This window comes from Tetrao urogallus (assembly GCF_951394365.1).
Source record: "Tetrao urogallus genome assembly, chromosome: 1".
Classification (NCBI taxonomy): domain Eukaryota; kingdom Metazoa; phylum Chordata; class Aves; order Galliformes; family Phasianidae; genus Tetrao; species Tetrao urogallus.
This window is the reverse complement of record NC_136813.1, coordinates 96,469,580-96,488,087: the sequence shown is the minus strand read 5'-3', so window position 1 is coordinate 96,488,087 and position 18,508 is coordinate 96,469,580. Positions and strand designations below refer to the sequence as shown.

Here is an 18,508-nt window from a genome sequence, read left to right as displayed (position 1 = left end):
CATGCAGTGAAACTGTGTAGAAGTCCCCATGTATGGAAACACTTGTAGAATTTGGGCTTCTTCCTGTGTTTTGGGGAAGCTAGACACACATTCCTTTTTGAGAAGGAAGCAGCTCAGGTATCGTTTTTAAAGAGAAGGTGGTTTTTACCATATGTGACCTGGAAGAAACTGATCATAGTAGCTGAAGTAGTACACTTAAGTGCATTTCTTTGAAAGGGCTTTCAGAAACAACAGGTATTTAAGTTTCACAAAACAGTGACATAAATTTAAAGTCATTAGGAGGAAGAATGACTGTTGACTGTCATGTCCTCCTAAGAGCAAACTCCTGAGGTTTTCTTTGGTTTTGAGGTGATTGGCATGGTTAGTTGTTGGAAGAGAGCAGACCACAGGAGGGGTGGACTCAAATATAGCTCAGCAGTCCTTGGGGGTTCTGTCTCCTCTACAGTAAGACTTGCCTTTCATTCTGTTTCACGTTTAATTTTGAGAAAGATAGTTTTGCTTTTCAGATGTGATTGATCTCACTGGAGATGATAAAGATGATCTTCAGAGGGCAATTGCCTTGAGTTTGGAGGAATCAAACAGGGCATTCAGGGAGACTGGAATAACAGATGAGGAACAAGCCATTAGCAGGTAAACAAACAACTTATGTAAAGCAGAAATTAAATTAAAGAGTTGGAGATTGGCCTGTGTTGCTTTTTTATTTCTTTTTAATTTAACAAAGAATAACTTGTTTGTTTTCACTTGTGCTACTTATATGCCTGGCTTCAGGATGTTGCTTTAATATATTTTATGTTCTAAACTGGAAAATAGTCTATTATGTGTGGGCTAGGAGTTAATAGTATGTTTATCATGTTGATGTATTTGTTTAAATTTTGAGGAAGTGAATGGAGATTGAGGGTATGTGGTCATATTTAAGTAGGACTTAAAAAGTTTCTCTTTTGTATCAGGTAACAAGCAATGAAAAACAGACAAAATAAAAACATTTCTAAAAAGCTAATAAATACTCTACCCTGTTTGTTACACTGCTCATTTTATAGTAACATTTTCTTACGTCTGGTATGGCTGTGGTTTTGGGAGTGGGGGTTGTAATGCTATGGCTTGAGTACACTAAGAACAGCTGCTATATTTTTAGCCAATGTAGTATGATACTAACTTCTTTAACAAGTGGGATTTATTAGATTTACGTGAAGTTAATGTCTTGTTTTAAAGTTTTATGAACTTAACTTTTGCAGCTTTGGAACGATGAGAGTCCGCAAGTTAACCTTGAGTAAATTTTGCAATGTCTTTGTATAGTGTGTATTTATATATAAATAGAGATATAATTATGAAATATTTGATACTTGGACTAAGACCCGAGTGTAAGGTTGTGTGTGAAAGGATTTTTTTTTTTTTTTCATGGCCTTGTTCTCTGGAAAAATGGCAATGATTTGATCTTGGGGTTGGAAGATTAAGTACTGCTTGCTTGTTTAAAAAAAAAAAAAATAAATTACATGGGGCAAAAAAAAAAAAATTACAAATTTACCACAGTAATTCTTTTCCTCAGTAGACTGTATTAGGCAGACAAAATGGTTACCCATATTCTCAGATTGGACTTAAATGGATAGAGTTATTCAGAGTCATTTTCATTTTCCTTTTTGAAAAAATAATGCGCTAATTTTGAGAATAAGCATTCCAACAAAGTGTGCCCTGATATTTGTGACAAAAAGCATATAGTTATTTGAATGTAGTGTCAGATATTTTTGAAAAGTGAGATGAGAGAGATTTATGTTCTCATTAATAATTGGAATAAGTTTTAAAGAGTAGTTTTTTTCTAAGACCTCAAGATATACATGTGCTCAAGATAATGGAAAACGTTCTTTCCAGTTTTGAGCCAGAAGTGCAGCTCTTATATGTTCCTTTTTGAAGGACAGAATTGTCATAATTAAAGAGTTATGATTTAGCCAGACGCTCAGAAATATGGATCTATTTGGAAGAAATATGGAAATATGGAAATCTTTCTCCTTTTTTTTTTTTTTTTTTTTTTTTTTTTTAAACCTCTGCTCTGCTTCTGCTGTGTTTGCTTCTTGTGTGCCTAGAAGATCTAGTTTCTTTTTTTTTTTTCCTGTAGCCACTGTTATTCATTTCTCGGACTAAAAATTCCTTTATAGTCTTACCTGCTTACCCCAGAACTAATTATTCAACTTAAATTTTAGCGTGCTTTTTGTGGTTGTAGAAGATTGTGAAGTAGCATGACTTTTTTTTCCACGCATAATGTACAAAACATGTAGACACTTTTCAGTTATATATAGAGAAAAATGTTGGTCTTTTATTTTGACGAAACTGTTAGAAAGGTGTATTTAGTGGCAAAATTGCAAATAGCAGTGTGGGCCAGTTTAAGAGCTTGTTTCTACCAAGGGGGGTTATGGAATACCACTTGTAACACATCTTCTATTCTTGCTGTAGTATTCTTTGGAGCATTTGTTGTACCAATCCAGCTCCAAAGCCATACAAGAATATTCAGGAACAGATTCAAAGCATGTCATGTCTTGAGAAAAGGGATGAGGCTTGGTTTCTGAATGGAGACATAGAGGAGTGAGAATGTGGGATTTTGGCAACATTAAGGTACTAGATCAATTCAGTTACGTGTCAGGGTACACCCTGTGTTGAAGGCAAATTATTTCAAAATTATACAAAAACAAGAAACAAATTTTTGCTCTGAACCATTCAGTCAGTTTCATTAAGGGTAGAAGTTTAGACTGTTTAAAAATAATAATAATAATAAAAAGATTTCCTAGTTAACACCCCACAGAAGAATGTTGGCATTGGAATAGAAAGAACAATGTCTGTGCAGGACTTTTAAAAACAAAAAGTAGAACAGCATGATTGTAAACAAGTCAAACTGCAGCCATTTGTTGTTGTTGTTGTTTTTTTCCATTTAGTTAAATAGAAACAGAAATCAAATAGGATCTCAGTAATACTTTTAATAATGTAGGATGTGTGCATATATAAATAATTTAGTTGTGGAAGAATTTCTTTCAAAGGTATTCACTCTGGTTTGGGAATCTGACTTATGCTGATTTTGTTAAAGTTTCTGAGGGAGCCCTAATGGAATTTCTTGAATTGTGTAATTAATGTTGTAATTCCTCTATGTAATTGCCTTGTGTTGCTTAATGAAGACAGATCTGATTACTATGTAGGTGTTAAGAGGAGTGCAGCTGAAATGTCCGAGCGTTCAAAAGCTGAACATCTTGTACATGATGTGTTTAGGCCTATTCACTGTTCTCCTTTCGATCTCCAAGGGAACTTTGAATTTTCAGTGTATTTACACATATGAAAAAATATTTCCCATTTGTATAATTTTTCATGGATTGAAGGAGTTTGAGGCTGGCCAGATGGGGCTTTAACTGGGGAAGTCAGTCAGGTGATTGAAAGGAGAAATTAGCTGACATGTGCATTGTGCTTAGAGTAGCAGCCTTGTAAAAATGAAAGCCTATGAGGGCATGATGGTGCATGCATCCCTGAGCGTTTTATTATTGTTATTTTTTAACATGGTCATGAAAACTGATAGGGACTCTGCACTGTGCGTTGTCTGTATGGATAGAAGGTAGAACTGGTGAGGAATGTAGGTTAGAGGTTAAGTTTATAAGAGAGTTACAATGTTTTTGCTGAGTAGCCTGCTAGTGAACTTCTGTTCAGCATGCTTAGTGAGTTTCCTCAATGTAGTTCGGCCTGAACTTTTATCCTCTGGACATATTTTGGCCTTGGTTTTCTGCGTTATCTAGTTAGCCCCATGCAAATGACTCTGGAAAGCAGCTTAGCTATACCTAGCTTGTTACTGAGAGAAATAAAACACTGCTTTCAAGTCTCATGCAAAGCCTGGCATTAACTAACCCCCATCTGAAAGTTACCGTCTGAACGTGATTCCAAAACTTGGCCCCATGAAGTTAGAGACATACCATTTGTTGCACATAGTTGATGGCTTTGCTGCTGGTGACAGCTGCTGTGGTCTTTTATGGTCGTAGAGAGGGTATTTCAGCTGTTTGATGAATTGCTAAATCCTCGTGCTGGCTTTCTGTAAAGTTACTCATCTTGTTGAAGAGCAAAGCATGAATAAGGTGTTTTGTCAAGGTAGAATCTCAAATCAGGACTTCATTGTTTCGGTTTTAGTGAATGTTATTGTAAAACAGAAGAGACATATTTGCTATACTGGGAAGTGCATTTATTTATGTAGCTTTTGAGCTGGTCACCTGATTCCATTTGAATATGCTCATTTTTATTTCAGTTTTATCATAGTTATCATTGTGACCCCCCAAAAATTTGACATTATAGAATGTACAGCAATTGCGTTTTTTGTTGAAGACAAATAATGTTTTAGGTAAACATGAGGAAAAATGGGAAATTCTGAGAATCAACTATGTTATTAAAATGTGAAATCAGATTTGAGGGGGATCTAGAACTGAGGAAATCCCTCAATTGCTATAATAATAAAAAATATTAAAATGTACAAGAAGTTACTGCTAGGATCATTTATCAGTTGAATTGCCTAGTCTTTGTGCTCTGTAAGCAGTTTGAAAATATGTATTTACATTCAGAACTTTAATCTAGAAATATTATTGAAGTTAGAGGGAAAAGATGACTCTGCATGCAGGTGGTATGGAAAGTATTTTGATCCTATTGAAAAATTATTCTGAATTTCAGTCTGTCTGTCATGTAGGCAGTTTTTAAGATCCCTTCAGTTTAGTTTAAACTGAAGAATTTGGATATTCTTACTGAAAGAGAAATTATTTTAAATACATTAGTCTTTTGATTTGATTTTAATATCCTCATTGAACAACTTTTACTCTCAAATCAGAGAGATGCTGGCTGTCTGGCACTTTTTGAATGAAGGACTTTTTTTTGCCACGTTTTGTCAAGTTTTGTCCATGCTTCATTATTCTAGTGTATCTTGCAAGATATCTTTTGCTGATTTCACAAGAACGTTGCTTTAAACAACAACAAAAAAATGTTACAGTTACGAAACTGATGGCTGTGTAGTGTGAGCTTTTTCCTGCTTTTTTGTGTTTTCTATTATTGAATATTATTATTTAATATCTGTTTTTTAATAAGATGTTCAAGTTGTTGTCCTTTGGGAACTTCATTCAGAACCTAGTCTAAACCTGTCCTTTCTTTGAGATTTAGTGAGCTCAGAACCAAAGAGGGCAACCCTTCAGGCTGCACAGACTATGTACGTGTTTGTCATACAGCTCCTGTAATGCTGTGCTTGCCAGACTTAGTAGTTCCTTGGCAGCTCAGTCTTTTGTGTAATAGTTGGACTTGATGGTTAGGGGTGGTAGCAGTGTCAATGTCTCCTGACAGGGAACTTTGCTTAAGATTTTGAGACACTGTTTTAAGAACTGAGTGTGTCTATTTCTGTCTTTCAATTTAGAATGCGTAGTTACTACAAATTACCTGTAAGGTACCTGTCTAAGGATATGTGCTGATATGAAAATGCTTTATTAAGCAAAGCCTGAGTTTGGGACCATATCAGATCTTGTCGTGTGAAATAAGGGCATTCTTAATGTTAATGTGGCTTATAAAGTAATTATTTACTATGGAAAGCAATTAATGCTATGGCATAAAACTGGAAATAGGTTGTCCATTTTTGAAATTTATGTAGGTAGTTTTTGTTTCCTGTCAGTAAAATAAATATTGATGACTTTGTGCTCTACGTACCAGTGAAAGCATTTATAGTTGAAAGTGCAACAGTAATAGTACTGCCTGGAAGTTTTTCTTGACCATCATATTGAATCAGATTCTTAAATAATTAATGACTTACAAATATGGCTTATTGTATTGATAGTTCTTGTAGTAGGCTCACTCACTCACTGCAATTACTTTTCCAGAACGTAACAGAATTACTGTAATATATCTAACTGTAAAATACTGTTGTTTTTGAAGTCATAAGATTGTGTGTAAATCCACTTTGAAACCAAGTTCAGTACAATCAGTTATCAAATGATACAATTAAGATGGCTGTGTTAGTAAATGAAAGTGTTTTACTACATCTTTTTTTGCTTTGGCTCACTTTTTTTTTTTTTTTTTTCCTTCCTTCTGTTCCCAAAGAGTTTTAGAAGCCAGTATTGCAGAAAATAAAGCAAGTTTAAAGAGGACGCATCCAGAAGTATGGAGTGACTCTCCAAACCCTTATGATCGGAAGCGACAAGACAACTGTCCGGTGGGATTGAAGAATGTGGGAAATACGTGCTGGTTTAGTGCTGTCATTCAGGTAAGCACCATCTTTGATCAGCTCCTCATTGCATTTAACATGATGTGAGTTATCTTAAGGGAATAACTAAAGATATCTGTTTTCCTAGGAAGTTTAGGGCATTGTATGAGAGATTCTTGAGTACTACTGTATTTACTGCGCATCTTAACATGCTGAAGTTTATAAGGTACTACAGCGTAACCAAGGAAAGCTTCAAATTGTGAGATTTTAATGATTTTTTTTATTAAAAAGTTGTTGAAGACAAGGAGTTGAGTCTTTGAAGATGTTGAGTGCCTGCAGCTCATGCTGACATCAGTGACAACTGTGAATGCCAAAAAGCATGCAAATTGGATTAGGGATGAGGAACAGACTTTTTATATTAAAAGCAACATATGCAAGGGATGGGAAGGTGGTGGCTGAGTAGGACAGGGAAATGAAGTGCGCTCAGTCATGGAGTGCTTACTAGCATAGCTATGTGGAGGTATAGCAGAGTAGGGCAGAAGAAATAACTGGTAGAGAATGGAACTTGAGAAATGGGAAAGGGAAAGGTGTGATATGGATGCCTCTGCATCTGTTTTGAGATTTATTGCTTAATAGTCAGTACATGTGCTCTTTAGTCTGTTTCTTTGTGTATGTATAGCTGGTTGCTGACTTGGAATAATTGTTTAGCTCATCTACCTATGTAGCTATCACCTACCTTGTTATCGGTTAAGTAGAAAAAACTTCATTTTTTAAAAAGATAGAATAGGTGAGTATAGACACTGCAACTTGTCTTGTGGAGTATAATGTTCTAGTATCGTGTGATTCTTTTTTAAAATCCATATATGTTTTTGTAGATACTTTCCAAATCATCCAAAACCACAAATATCTGTGGCTGAATCTGGAATTCAATATGTTTTTTATTTATTTTTTTATTTATTAATTATTTTTTTATTTATTTACAAGAAGCAAATTCAGCATATATTTTTCTTGCTGTGATTTGTCAGAGGAATCAAATGAAATGCGTAATACCCATTTTTTAACAGATTACTAACCTGATGAAGGGCATCCAGTGACTGGATTGTTTCTGTAACAATAGGTGTTGCACTTCTGGCCAAACCTGTTTACATCAGTGTTCTGCCTGACACAAATGCATGCTCACGGAGAAATACAAAGAGAATAATTTATTATTCTGTTCAAAAATCAAATCAGAACCTTCAGCTACTTTAATCTTGGGAGATTGTTTCTTGATCCTTTGCAGTTTTAGTTGATAATACCCCTGGATTTCTCTTTTGTGCACTTGTCTCCTTTCAGCATTGCAGTCTTTTTTCAGTCAGTGTCCTTTCTGCAGGAATTGTGTAGTTGTGCTTTGTACTACCTGAAGAACTGCCTCTTTTGTTTACAGACCTGGCTCTCTCTAGCTTTTTCTGGAGACCTTCATGTTGGCCGGTAGAAAAGACAAAAGTTGACTGCTGTTACATTTCTGAAGACTTCTGTCTTGTTTCTCTTTGAACAAGTCACCTTGGAAAAAAAGACAACTATTGAGTAATTGTCTATATAAAACCTGTTGTAAGCTCTATCAGCCTTCTTGTCCTTCTCCAGGTGTTCTCTAGCTCTAGTAGCTGTTTTGCTGAGGGTCCAGAAAAGTTTTCCAGCAGCTCTGTGGGGGATATGATTTTATTGAATAGCGCAATGGATGCAGGCTCTTCAGGATGGGCAAGCAGGGATGACAGGGCATGGTGTTGCCTTCCTTGGGAAAAAGCAGTTCAAATGTGTTTATATTGGACAAGATAAACTTGTTAAGATGAGTTTGTTGGTCAAGGAGAGGATCATAACAAACTAAAGAGGATGCCATCTTCACAGAGAACCTGATCTGATTGAGAATATGGACAAAGCCTTACTTACAGGCAGTGAAGATCTGGAAATAAAGATGGGCTACTGAAGAGTTTGGAAACATTGCCCAAGCATGAGAAGGTGTTTTGGGGAAAGTGAAAACTCAGAATTAATGCTGTCAAAGGATATCTGTGATAAAAAGAGCTTTTTCTTTTTTCTTGTACTAGTAATAAAAAGCTGACCCAGGAGAACTTTGGTCTATTCCTCAATATGTAAGTTGACTTAGAGATAGCAGGCACGTATAAGGTTGAGATATTCTGTGTCTGCTCTGCTTCTCTTCACCAACAAGGTCTCTCAGCTCCCTGTGTCTAGCTGTGGCTGATGGAACAGTGGATGAGAACTGAGTCAGAGGTTACATGAAGCTAGCTGGGCCCATGTAAGTCCATTGGACCCACTGAGCTCTGCCCAGTGGAGCTAAGAGAAGAGTGCAAAGTCTTAGGAAGGCTGCTGTCATTGAGAGTATGAGAATTTTCCAGTAACTGGAGAAAGGCAAAATTCTCAACCTTGGAGTGTTGGCATGGTTGGCCTTTGCTGACCAGTGAAAAATTGGAGTTAGGCTTTTCACAGCAGTGCATGTTGGGAGGACCTCATGAAGTTCAAGAAGGCCGAGTGCAAATTTCTGTGCTTGAGTGGAGGCAATCCCTAACATTAACAGTTTCAGTGATGACTGGATTGAGAATGGTCCTCTAGAGAAGAAGTTGGGGTTACTGGTGAACGAAATATTTGACATAAGCCTGCAGCCAGAAAGCCAATTGCATCCTGGATTGCATCAAAGAAATCGTGGGCAGCAGGTCAAAGGAGGTGATTCTCCCCTTCTTTTGAGATAGGCTGCCAGTGTTGGAGTTCTTTATCGTAAAGAGGAAGAGGCTCCAGGGAGACCTTGTAGTGACCTTCCAGTGTGTAAAAGGGTGAAAAATGAGAGAGGTGAGGAAGGACTCTTTACCAGGATGTGTAGTTATAGGACAAGGAGTAGTGATTTTAAACTTAAAGTGAGTAGATTTAGATTATAGAAACTCTTTATTGTGAGAGTGGTGAGACACTGAAATGGATAATTGAATAACAGTTAGCTTGGAGCCTGTAATTTTCTATAACTTTCAGAATTGTTTTCCACCATGTACCTCACTGTACATTTACGTGTTGAATTTTGATATCTTATTGTCTAGTTACTCAGTCCCATACGATCCTTCTGTCAGTTCATAGAATCACTTATGTTTGAAAAGACTTAAGATCAAGTCCAGCTGTTAACCTTGTGCTTCATCTAAACCTTGTCTCTAAGTGCCACATTTATACATACTTCCAAAGATGGTGACTCAACTATGTAGGTTGCTCTGAAAGCAGTGCCTCTTATTTCCATGGGAACTACAGCAGAGAGCAAAAACGCTATTTGACAGAAGAAATTCTCAGCTAAAAAACACTATTTTATTTTATTTTTTTAAAATGGTCACCATTACTAGCTGTGCATTTTTGTCAGTGATGAGCAGGAGCTGGCATGCTATACTCATAAAAATCTGCATGGCTGTATGTAATGTGGCTTTTCTTTCAAGTCATTGTTGCTCTGCTGAAATGCGTCACCCGCTGCCTGTGCTCACATCCACTTCATAAACGTTTGGCAAGCGTTGATGAATGTCAATTGCTGTGATTCTTTCTGCGTGGAGGAATCCACCTTTGTTTCAGCAGCCTATTCCAATGCTTCACAATCCTTCCACTGAAGACTTTTTTCCCTAATATCGAGTCTAACCTCTCCTGGTGCAACTTGAGCTAATTTCATTTTATCCCATTGCTTGGTGCATTTGCGAAGAGACTAGCCCCCGCCTTGTTGCAGCCTCTTTTGAGATAGTTACAGAGAGCAGTAACATCTCCCCTCAGCCTCTCTTTCTCGAGGCTAAACAACCCTAGATCTCTCACCTGCTCCTCATCAGACTTTTTCTCTAGACTATTTACCAACTTCATTGCCTTTCTTTGGACATACTCCAGCACCTCAGTGTTTCTCTTACAGTGAGGGTCCCAAAACTGAAGAGATTTGAGAGGTAGCCTCTCAAGTATAGGGAGACTGTCCCTTCCCCAGTTGTGCTGATGCTATTTCTGTATTTGTTCTCCCTTCCATCTCCCTTACCACCTAAGGGAATTTTTTGCTGTTCTTAGACCTCCAAGTGTCTAATAAATTATCATGTTTGAATTTTCTGTTTTTCTGGGATCTTTTGAAACTTTACTCGTCCCAGTTCCTTTCCCTATTCCCTCTCATTCATAGGTCTTTTTTTCAGTAGCAGAAATGTCTTGGTGCTACTAGAGGAGCATTTTATTTCAGTAAAGGTCTTTGCAGAACTAATACGATTTGGCATTTTACCTTCTCTGTTGTGTAATCAGATTTTACATTCCATAACACTTCAGAATCTCAAGACTACTGTTTTTTTTGTGAATTTCTATTTTCATAAAATGTTTTTTTTCTTAATAGGAGACTCAGATTTTTAAAGAAATATTTTAAAGGAAATTTGAATTTTAATTAATCAACCACTGAGATAAGGACAAGGAGATAGGGAAAATAAAAGCTCTATACCTATGATCTCATGTTATTTATACCTGACATGGAACTTTGAAAATTGATTATAAAGAGACTAGCTAGTTCCTGTGGTCATCATCCACATTATATGAATTGGGAATTATACTGGTTTGGCCCTAATTAGGTCCATAAAATGTAATTCAAGTAAACCATTAAAAGATTTATAACTTCAATTGGTTGAAAATTTAGATTATTAATATTGTCTGTCAGCAAGAAGGACTTGTGTTTCAAACAGCCACCCCAGGAAATTTAATGCATGTTAATTTAGAGCATTAGCTAATACCATATTTATTTATCCACAGGGACAAATTGACTCCTTAGGTTGCATTGACTGTGTAGAAGTATTTTCAAGCTTTCTTTAGGAGTCTTTTGAAACTTGACACATCACAAAGGTCAACAATATCTAAAGGTTAACTACTGTCAATCACAATGACATATTGTGTAATACAATCTAAAACTAAATTGCGAAGAAAAAGGATCCTTCTATTTCAGACCTGCTTGTTTAAAAAGGAATATGCTTTTGACATGTTGACAGTTTCCTTATGCAATGTATATTGTTTTTACAGCCACCAATTAGATAATTTAGTCAAATGCAGTTATCAGTGGCTTGTTGTATTTGCGTTAATAGCATGAAATACCTTAAAATACATTTGCAGTGAGTGACAGCCAACACTAACAAGTTTTAAACATTTCTAGAAATACTGACTTTTATTTATGTGTTAAAGAAATACGTGTACATGGAAGTCATTTTCTTTCTTAAGGAAGAGGGAAGTCTCTCCAAAAACAAAACTTTATTTTCAACAGCTACTTTCAGTATCACTAGAATCAATGCTAATATTTTTCTTGAGTGTCTGTTCTGCTGTTGAAAACTTAATAATAACTTGAATTTGGAGAATTGTGTTCAGGAAAATATATCAAAGCAAAACTGTATTAAAGCATGTTCAATTCTTTCTTTTCTGCCAGTAAACTAATCAAGTCCCTAAACAATTTCCTCTGTCCTTTTGGCTTACAATGAACATAAATTTTTGAAGAATTAACTTGTACATGCTTGATACAGTTTGGGTAGATTAATGTTTATTGAGCCTGTCCAATTGTCTGTATTGTCTGTTGTTTTTTTGTTGTTGTTGTTGTTGTTGTTGTTTGTTTTTTTTTTTTTAATTGTCATGCTAAGCATGAATTAATTGCTTGCGGGACTTAAGATGTAGAAGTAGTAGAACTCATAGGACGCATGCTCTGCTGAGATTGTTGTCTGCAGGCTTGCTTCTTGTGCACATTGTTGCCAAGATTGTGTGTTTTAAGACACTGAATAAGAGTAACTTAATATTTCTGAGTTTGAAGCAGGATTTCTGTCATGTGCTAGATGTGTTTACCCCTTGAAAAAGGTGTCACAGGAGACATATCAAGTGGCTGACTGTTGAGTGAATGCCATGCAGTCATGCCCCAATACGAAGTTCTGATGGAAGGAAGAAAGGGTGTGTATGGAATCACATGAAAATTGTACTGTAAATGCTGTTCTATTTCTGCCACCCCTTGTCCCATATTTAAAGTAGTAAGTGCAGTGTTTATTTGGGACTTCCAACTTCCTGATTGCTTATTTGGATCGTAGTTTCCCACGTTAGCAAATGAGTTATCTCAACACGACAAGTGGGATTTGGTGTCTGCATGCCCTTTTCTATGGGAGCCTTTCAGAGTCTAGTTAGTCTTTAAAAAAAAAAAAAGCTAAGATATTTTTTCCTCCCTTAAACTGCATAGCAAGTATTAAGCTACAGTCTTTAAAAGCATAGTTCTCCCTGGCTGCCCTTTAACTATTATTTTCAGACTTCTTAACAGTACTTCAGGTGTTCCACTCTTGTTTTCTGTTTAGGAGAAACCTTTCTTCTTTCCTAATGTCAGTGTATTTGGAGCTCGGCTCTCTTGCATCCTAAGAACTTAGTTCTGGGAAGAAAAAAGTCTTCTCATTCTTCACTGTGAATCAAGTAAATGTTTTCTTTGTGGTTGGTGGCTCAGCTACCATTCTTACTATGTTTGAAGCAATTTCCTATGTGAATCTAATTTTTGAATTGTTTTGTTTTTCCTATTGGTCACATTGAATTAAGGAGATTGTGATGGATCACAGAATGGCCAGGGTTGGAAAGGACTCAAGGATCATGAATCTCCAACCCCCTGCCACAGGCAGGGTCACCAACCTCCACATTTAATACTAGACCAGGCTGCCCAAGGCCCCATCCAGTCTGGCCTTGAACACTTCCATGGATGGGGCATCCACAGCCTCTCTGGGCAGCCTGTTCCAGCACCTCACCATTCTCTCTGTAAAGAACTTCCTCCAACATCCAACCTAAATCTTCCCTCCCTCAACTTAAAACCATTTCCTCTTGACCTGCAGTTATCTACCATTCCATAGAGTTGGTTCCCTTCCTGTTTGTAGGCTCCCTTTAGATACTGAAAGGCTGCAATGAGGTTACCCTGCAGCCTTCTTTTCTCCAGGCTGAACAAGCCCAGCTCCCTCAGCCTGTCTTCGTAGGGGACGTGCTCCAGTCCCCTGATCATCTTTGTGGCTCTCCCCTGGACCCTCTCCAACAGCTCCCTGGGCTTCTTGTACTGGGGGCTCCAGACCTGGATACAATACTCCAGATGGAGCCTCACAAGAGCAGAGTAGAGAGGGACAATCACCTCCCTGTCCCTGCTGGCCACCCCTCTTCTGATGGAGGATGATACCAAAAAGCATATTATTATGTAAAAGAATTGCTTATATACTCATTGTAGAAAGCTCTTGGTTCCCTGGGCGTGTAATGGAAGACTTGAGTCCTGAAGAGCTTTCAGTCTGCAATCTCTGAGTTGCAGTTGTCATTGACATAACATTTTCTTTCCTCTGTTTTGTCTGTGAAACAGCTGAGGTGAAAGTGGGTGGAGAATGTGGTTTAAACTGTTCTGTAGTTTTACAGACAGAGGAATAAGGATTTGGGAGTCTAGGTTCTCTCTTTCCTTCCACTACTGCTGCTGTTACACTGCTGAGTAAAATCTACCTGTTTCTTTCAAGTTCAGATATCCCGTGTCCCTTTCATATGGGATGTTCCTTTTCTTTTTGTTTTTATGTGTGGCCCCAGTTTTCTCTTGTTAGTGCTGCGATTTTTCAGACTTCCTTTATATTTAGTATATAATGTGAAATCTGTTTTGTGAAGTATTGGAAAGCCTTACTGGATGATGGCTTTAACTTTGATTAATAACAGGATTAATGAAAATGAGGCATATGGAATAGAAGTGCTGTGAGCCTTTGTGCGATTTCTAGGTTCAGTAGGATATAAAGGCTTGAAATTGCTTAGGTGTATTGTTTACTTTAAGTAAGAACTTCAAAACTGTAACCGTATTAGGAAAAGTTGGCTGTTACTTTATGTCCTAACAGAGTATTTTTTCTTGCTTTGAACATGTAACAGAGGAGTGGTTGAATGGCATTTTTTATTATGTGCCAAGACACAAGTATAAGATGAGTTATTCTGGAAGCATCTCAGATCATGCTTATCTGTCTTTTGAATTACAGTTGTGTTCTGAATTTGTTGCTTTAAATGAGTAAGCTAATTTAAACTCATTCTCTAATTGCAGGCCAGTAATACTATGGTGAGCTGTTGATTTAAAATGTTGATTTAACCCAAGTGTGCAAAAGTTCTTAGGTTAGTCTGACTTTCTAGATCAAAATGTACAAAAACTGTTTTCCCTCTTCTTCCATGTTACAGCAAAGCCTTTTAGAAAACAAAACATGACAGTTTAAAGCTGGTTTTCAGCAGTTTGGAATGCTGAACATTTATGAATAAATATGTTTTTTGTGGTACTTTCCAAAGCTTTTAAGATCTATGATTGAGTATCTCTGTGACTTGAAAATTCTGAGTTTTCTCCTGACTCCACTGTGCAAGTGGAGTTGTTCTGCACAAATTCAACTGCAAGATTTCCTTCTTCTTCCTTACATGCAATTTATAAAGAATGTGTGGATTTCCAGGAAAGCTTTTGATTGTGCAAATTATCAATGCACAGGGAAAAAAAAAAAAAGCAACATGGAGATTATGCTCAGGGTGATTTCCTCATTTTGGAAGGTCTTTTTCTTTAAAAGGTAGAAGACAGTACACAGAGCTACTAAGTGCCTAGGAGGAAAATATACTTAAAATTCTCTTTCATTTTTAACGTTATTTTCTACATCATAAGTAAAATAGATATAATTTCATATCCAAATTAATATAGTAGTCAATTTCATTTTTGTGTAAGCATTATTCTCCATACATATTCTGATTCATGTTGTATTGTGTTTGCTAAATGTTTTACTGGTATGTGATGTGTGTATCAGCATAAATACAGGACAGATGACCTGTCATTAGTCACTATTCCAATAAACAGGATTTATCACCGTGAATAAGACATGAACAAATGGAGTAACAAGCTGCTCCAGTGTAAGTTAAAGGGATGTGCTGGGTGGGTAGGAGCGCAGTGCATAAACAGAACGGTTCAGTGGCAACGAACAATCCTGTTCATGGAATTCTGTTGTCAAAAGAATAGATTTAAGAATATGAACTAAAAAGTAAAGTATATCATTGAATGGAAAAGGTGAGGAAGGCCTTAAAGGTAAGAGAGAAACGGTGCTGCTGAATTAGTGGCGTAGAGTCAGAAAGACTTGAGGCTTGGAAATAAGTGAATTTATAGCCAGTGAAGTTGCTTGTGTTTTTGCAGTATGGTACTAACATGCACTCTTCAGTCTGTAGGAGTGCTAAATCACTAATAAGCATAAGTGTAATAGCATTTTATTTCTGAACCCTTAACACTTCAAATATCAGTAACTACTAATTTTAAGCATATGCTAATATGTGCAGTTGTTAGCATATACTCCATATTGTTCTGCATTTTCTTTAACTTAGGTTATCAGCATGAATGAGGAAATTAATCCTAATAATGTCCAGTTGACCACTAATACTAGCTCTGTGTACAGTAAAACACCAAAAATTGTTTATAAAGTGAAGCAAGAATGGAAGTCGAATTTGTCATGGTGGCCAAGGCAAACTATTAAGAATGATATTCTTAGATATTCTTGATGTACTTAGTGATGTAGACAGAACTCTTTCTGCTCTTTGCTTTTAGAACAGTAATACTGTACTCATTCTTGTACTCATTCTCTGTTCTTGCTATACAGAATGAAGGTATATATGATATCTTCTTTGTGGCTTTAAAATCTGAATAAACATAAGATCAGAAATGCACAAAAAGGCCCAAGATGACTAAATGTTATCTTAATGAATGAGTATTTTAGAGTGTTAATGTGTATGTAATCTTTTGTCTTACATAAATCATATTTTAGCTAAATGCCAGTACCTGAAGAAATTCATTATAAAATTGCTGTATGAATGCATGCTTCTTTCCCTCTGCCTAAGACTTGCTTTTTAAGCGGTACTAATATCTAACATCTTTTGATTTTTGGCTTATAGCTAAATAAGTTCTTAATTTTCTTTGCCAGAATTCAAGTTTATGGTTTTCTCTCTTAAGTCTTAAGCCTTAACACTACTTTGGACAAATTCCTTGCTAGTATTTGCTGCAGACACGTCGGTATTGCTACTCACACATTAGTGATGATATTCTTGTCCATTTTAAATCCATTTTTCTTTGGTAAAAGGGAGCCTATAAAATAGCATGCTATAAGAATGGAAATTGCACAGCTCTTCTTGAGGCTGTTGGAAGAGAAACCTCAATGATGACCGCATTTTACAAAAGTCAGTGCTGTCCCATCTTTCTGCCTCTGCATATGTCCCATTTTGTTGGCTAAGCTTTCTTAGTAACCAAGATATTTTCTTTTTCTTGCTTATCACCTTAAGAATCACCTTACCCCCTTTCGGTTTTCTGCAGCTATTATCGCATTGGTCAAGTGTGTTCATTCTACTAAAAGATAATCAGTGATATTCTGTGAAATGAAGGTGTTTTTGGCATCCTGCAGATTGGTTTAGAATTAGTAGTCTGAGTCTCTTCAACATGAGCTTTACAGAATAATTTGAAGGTTCTTCCTTCTGACACTAATCTTTGTAATGAATAAAAAGATGGCTGTGTGCTTTGTATTAGAAAGTTGTATGTTTTCATGTAAACTTAAGAAAGGTACTCAGTATTAATAAATCATCAGCTTTTGCTCAGAAATTTTAGCTCCTTTGTCCTCTGTGATGGAAACAAATACAAAATTTCTAATCAAGGAAAACAATGTGTACATGTCCAAGAAATGGCTGGTTTTAGTACCCTGGGTTTACAGATATTACAAGAATCTGTTAGAGAGTGCCTGTCCTAAGATACATGTAACAACGTGGTAAGTTTTCTTTTATCTAGATGGAGTGTTACTGTTTTCCTATTCTACAAGTATGTTTGATGTCAATACCTTTACTATTTTGGGACTCCGTTGGCAGCTGTTAATGGTCTCTGATGCATACTAAGCTTTTATGGATTTAATATGCTAATTTATATTCTTGCAGTATTAATATAACATCACAGTACTTGAATGTTAAGAACTAATCCATTATTCTGCCAAGCTAAATTCTTCCAAGGTCCTTATTTTGATAATCCTAGATATTAAGAGGGAAAAAGGGGGATAGGCAGGATGTTTTAAGTGAAACCAAGGCTGCTTATGTTCTGAAACCGTTAGACTCCGTGTAACTAGGTTACACGTTACTCAGTAAAGTGAATGTTTCTAATATCTTATATTCTTGAAGCTGCAACTACCAAATTCACATTGACATGACAGAAAATATGTAGGTTGCCCTGAAAACAATGCCTTCTATTTATTTTCATGGGAACTACAACATGGGATACGAAGAACACAATAACACTATTTGATAGAGCAAATACTCTGCTACAAAACACTGTTGTTCAACATAGTCACCATCATTAGGTGATTTGTGTGGATGAGCTGATCAAGTTGCTCTTCATTTTGTGGTGTGGCAGCTGTACATGGCTGTCTGGAACGTGGCTTGTCTTCCATGTCGCTGTTGCCTGTGCTGAAACTCACCAACCACTGCCTCATTGTGCTCATCTGCTTTTTGGTTTCCACAAAAATTCAGCAAGTGTTGATGACTGTCAGCAGGAGCAATTTTTTCTGCATGGAGGAATTCACTGACACACCTTTGCTTCATACATGTTTCTGTGTCACATGCCATTCTGTCAGACTGCCCCTGTGCTGCCATGTGTTGCATACAACAAAAGGTAATGGAATAATAGCGGGAAGGTTCAGCCTCTCCTGCCATACCACCAACATCTGCCTCAGACATCATGGACCAACGTAATAAAACAAGAAATGTTACTTTTGGAGCAGCCCCTGTATGTCAACATCACTACCTACACCAAGACAGCCACAGACATTCTGTTGCCATTCTGTTAGTACTGTTAGTTTGAAGTCCCTGAATTAACACAGATTTTTTTTTTCCTTGTTCATTTGGACTTTCTGTTATTCTTTTGTTCTGTCCCAGAACAGACAAAGTAAGAGACAGTAGTCTAAAAATCTTGATTTTTTTGTAGTAATTTTAACGTACTACTGTCTCTCATATCTGTGTGCCTAGCTGTGGGAGAACAACTTTTCAACAGTGGATGAGGACTGAGCTAGAGGTAACTTGGCCCATGCAAGTCAGTGGGATGGTCAGCTTTAGCTTGGTGAAGTTACCAGAAGAAGATGAGCTGGGAGGCCCAGTTTATATTCTTGAGGGCAGAGTTGCTGTTCAGAGAGACCTCTGCAGTCTGAGGGAATGATCTGAAAGGAACGTTATGAATTATCAAGGACAAATGCAAATACATGTTCCCAAGAAAGAGGAAGTCTCTGTGCCTGTACTAGCTGGAAAGCCCTTGTGGTTCCAGGC

General features: G+C 36.9%; 1 protein-coding gene across 3 annotated transcripts in view; it reads left to right on the top strand.

The window, feature by feature from the left end:
- USP25 (ubiquitin specific peptidase 25) overlaps positions 1-18,508 on the top strand; it is a gene marked incomplete at its 5' end in the record, with an annotated part of 90,022 nt that overhangs the window by 28,283 nt on the left and 43,231 nt on the right. For all 3 annotated transcript variants that reach the window (XM_079534656.1, XM_079534655.1, XM_079534654.1), the window contains 2 exons: positions 507-630; positions 6,082-6,244. In XM_079534656.1, the coding sequence (XP_079390782.1) occupies positions 507-630; positions 6,082-6,244 (287 nt within the window). The remainder of the gene's footprint in view (positions 1-506; positions 631-6,081; positions 6,245-18,508) is intronic.